We start from the raw sequence: 2,744 nt of genomic DNA on the forward strand, positions 1-2,744 counted from the left end.
GTCCCTGGGGCGCGGGTCCCGGGCCCCGCAGCTGCCGGCGGCCGCGGCGTTGGCGGCGGACCCTGAGGACAATGCCCGCAGCCCGAGCGAGGCGAAGGCTGGGGCTGGAGATCCGCGCCGCGGCAGCCCGGGAGGGCGGGGAGGCGGTGGCGGCCGGCTGCAGAGGCGGCTGCTAATTGCGCGTCCGGCCGGGACACGCGTGGCATGAGTCCCCGCGGAACGTGCGCCCACCTCCGCGGCCCATCGCGCTCTCTCCCGCAGCCTCCGCCGGGCGAGGGCTTCCTACTCGCCGCGCGCAGCCCGGCCCTCCCCGCCCTGGCGAGCATGCCCAGTGCGCCGCCCGCCGCGCCCCGCCCGAACGTCCGCTCCGGGATTTCCGCGGGGTCGGGAGTGGGCGGGGAAGGGGTGTGGCTAGATCGGACTGGGCGGGGGGGAGGGCGGAGCAACGGACCGGACTGGCCGCCTGGCCGCCGTGGCGCGAGTCTTGGAACTGGAGAGGCGAGTGCGTGCGCCGGGAGACGGAAGCCAGGGCCTCTCCGGAGTCTGCAGAACGCGCGTGGGCGTCAGGGACGGTCCGGGCTGTGCCCTTCCCGCCGGCTTGCAGCCGTCCCCGAATCCCCGCCGTGCGCGATTCTCCGGCCGCACAACCGCAAGGGCATCTCGAGACCCCGGAAGGCATCCCAGGCGCGTGTCCGCCCGGTCCCCACGCGCAGCACAGCCGCTGGCTCCGCCCCACCTGGCTGGCTGGCCCTGCACCGCATTCCCCCGACCGTGCAAACGGGACGATTCTCGACCTAGTGCGGGCCGAACTGAGCTGAGGTCCCGGCACGACCTACGGGGGCCCTCCCACCTCGCCGACGGCTGGGGCCAAAACCCGGCGAACGGATGGCGCCCGGACGGCTCGCACGGAGTCAGGGCATGCTCAGTCGGCCGAGCAGGTTTGGGGCTTGCAAGTGGGAAGGTTTCGCACCGCACACCCACACGCCAGCTCAAATTACCTCTCCCAGACTCCCGACTCATTGGTCCCGGGGCCTTAGTCTCACACCCACAAATGTTTTCCCATTGGCTGCGGACGAGGTTTTGTCACTTTGGACAGCTTCATTGGCTGGAAAGTCGCCTCCGCTCGGGATTGGTTATTTATAGAGATTGAGTGGAGAGGCGGAGGCCCAGATGCTCTCTCTCCGCCGCTCCCCGCCCCTTTCCTCCCACTGCCCCAGCCCCGAGGATCCGAAGCTGGAGGGGGAAAGAAGGAATTTAGGCGGAGAGCTCCCAACTAAATATAGTTCCTTTGTTGGTGTTTTGGAGGGTGTCTGATCTCCGCGCCCAGTCACGATCGACCCTTTAAAGGGAGCAGCCAGGCTCCACTACAGCTCTTGGTCTGCAGGAAATCCTAAAGTTTGGAAGTTGACGTTGGCGCGAAGGTTGGGGTGGGAAATGAGCCCTGGGAGCTCTTGGCACCCGGGGAGTCGGGCTGTCCAGGCTTGTCTCTTCTCAACCTCCCGCGCGGTGGGGCAGGAAGGCGCAGGACTTGGCGCGGCTCGCTTGCACCGGGGTACAAGGAGACGCCTGGGCTTGTCCTGAGTCTCTCTAGATCCTGGCGAGGAGAGATGTGGAGGCCTGTCAGCCCACAGGGTTGGGCGCGGGAGCCCCAGGGTGCAGGGGGCGGAGATGAGATTTGTGTGAACCCAGGCCTGCGCCTCTTACCCGCTGCCTCTGCCCTCTGTTTTAACCGTCCATTGTAGACGGTGACTGGGCAGTGTGTTTACACTTGGTTTCTGTTCCTAGTTCTGCGGTGACTCATGGCCTCAGCTGCGAGTTAACCTGCTCCAAACTCTTGGCTGTAGCCCCTTAAGTGGGTGACCGCAGCAGTAAGTTCTTGGGTGCAGGACCAGGGGGCACGAGGGCAGGAGCCTGTGCCCAAGTACAGTGGGTGGTGTTCACACTGCCACTGGCTCTGTCAGGTAGTGGAGAAAGGCCGTTCACCGTCTACTATTGACTCCCTGGATGTAATTGTGCTTACGTAATTCTTCAGTGGAATAGCTCTTAAATAAATTCTAATATAGCCAGATAGAACCTTGCCAACACCCTCCCGTGTTTAACGTCCACGAAGTGTTTTGCATGTGCTATCTAAATTACTCCTCATGATAATTACTGTTATGCCCATTTTAAAGATGAAACTCAGCTCCCAGGTGTTCAGTAGCTTGTCTGAGGGCGGGTTACAACCTAGGTGTTTGCCTGTGGAGCCTGTTCTCTAACCGCTAAAAGTATTACTTTCCCTCAAGACAATCTCCAGTTTTTCTTCTCCAGTGGAGCCTAGAGGTGGTTTGATAAGTTTGACTCTTAAGCAGGTGAGCTCTCTGCCTGAGAGCATGCTGTTACTGGCCTCTTGCAGCCCCAGGGTCAAGACGACATCCATCTGGATGCTGCTCTATCTTCTAGACACTGTTCCAAGGAGTCAGGATTCTGAAGTTACCTCTCAGATAAAGGCCAAACCCTTTCCAGGATCTGTTTGGGACTCTCAACTCTCCTATGTCCATGGCTTTTTATTGGAGCGTGCACTCTGGGTGCTATGGATCCACTTTGAATCTGGGCAAGGGAGCAGTTGGTATCAACTTTGTCTTGACTGACACCTTGAAGCACAATGTTTGGAGGAGCCCAGGAATTCCTAATTCACACCTCACTGTGCAGGCTCTTGCCTTGTACAAGATATCTATCATGGTGTACAAGTTTGTTTATCTTGGTTT

At 60.5% G+C, this 2,744-nt stretch overlaps 1 protein-coding gene across 10 annotated transcripts; it reads left to right on the forward strand.

The window, feature by feature from the left end:
* The first annotated feature begins 6 nt into the window (after positions 1-6).
* LOC115072350 (translation initiation factor IF-2) lies at positions 7-2,480 on the forward strand. 10 transcript variants are annotated; one of them, XM_029569230.1, is made up of 3 exons: positions 7-1,552; positions 1,786-1,868; positions 2,393-2,474. In XM_029569230.1, exon 1 carries the CDS (start codon positions 205-207, stop codon positions 796-798), a length of 594 nt encoding a protein of 197 aa, XP_029425090.1. In that variant the 5' UTR covers positions 7-204; the 3' UTR covers positions 799-1,552; positions 1,786-1,868; positions 2,393-2,474. The 10 variants fall into 10 exon arrangements, with proteins under 10 accessions (XP_029425090.1, XP_029425097.1, XP_029425110.1 ...); XM_029569237.1 differs by having other exon boundaries at positions 7-1,421; XM_029569250.1 differs by having other exon boundaries at positions 7-1,376.
* Positions 2,481-2,744: the final 264 nt, after the last annotated feature.

The sequence above is a fragment of the Nannospalax galili genome, unplaced genomic scaffold (genome assembly GCF_000622305.1).
Source record: "Nannospalax galili isolate Female #2095 unplaced genomic scaffold, S.galili_v1.0 scaffold351, whole genome shotgun sequence".
Lineage (NCBI taxonomy): Eukaryota > Metazoa > Chordata > Mammalia > Rodentia > Spalacidae > Nannospalax > Nannospalax galili.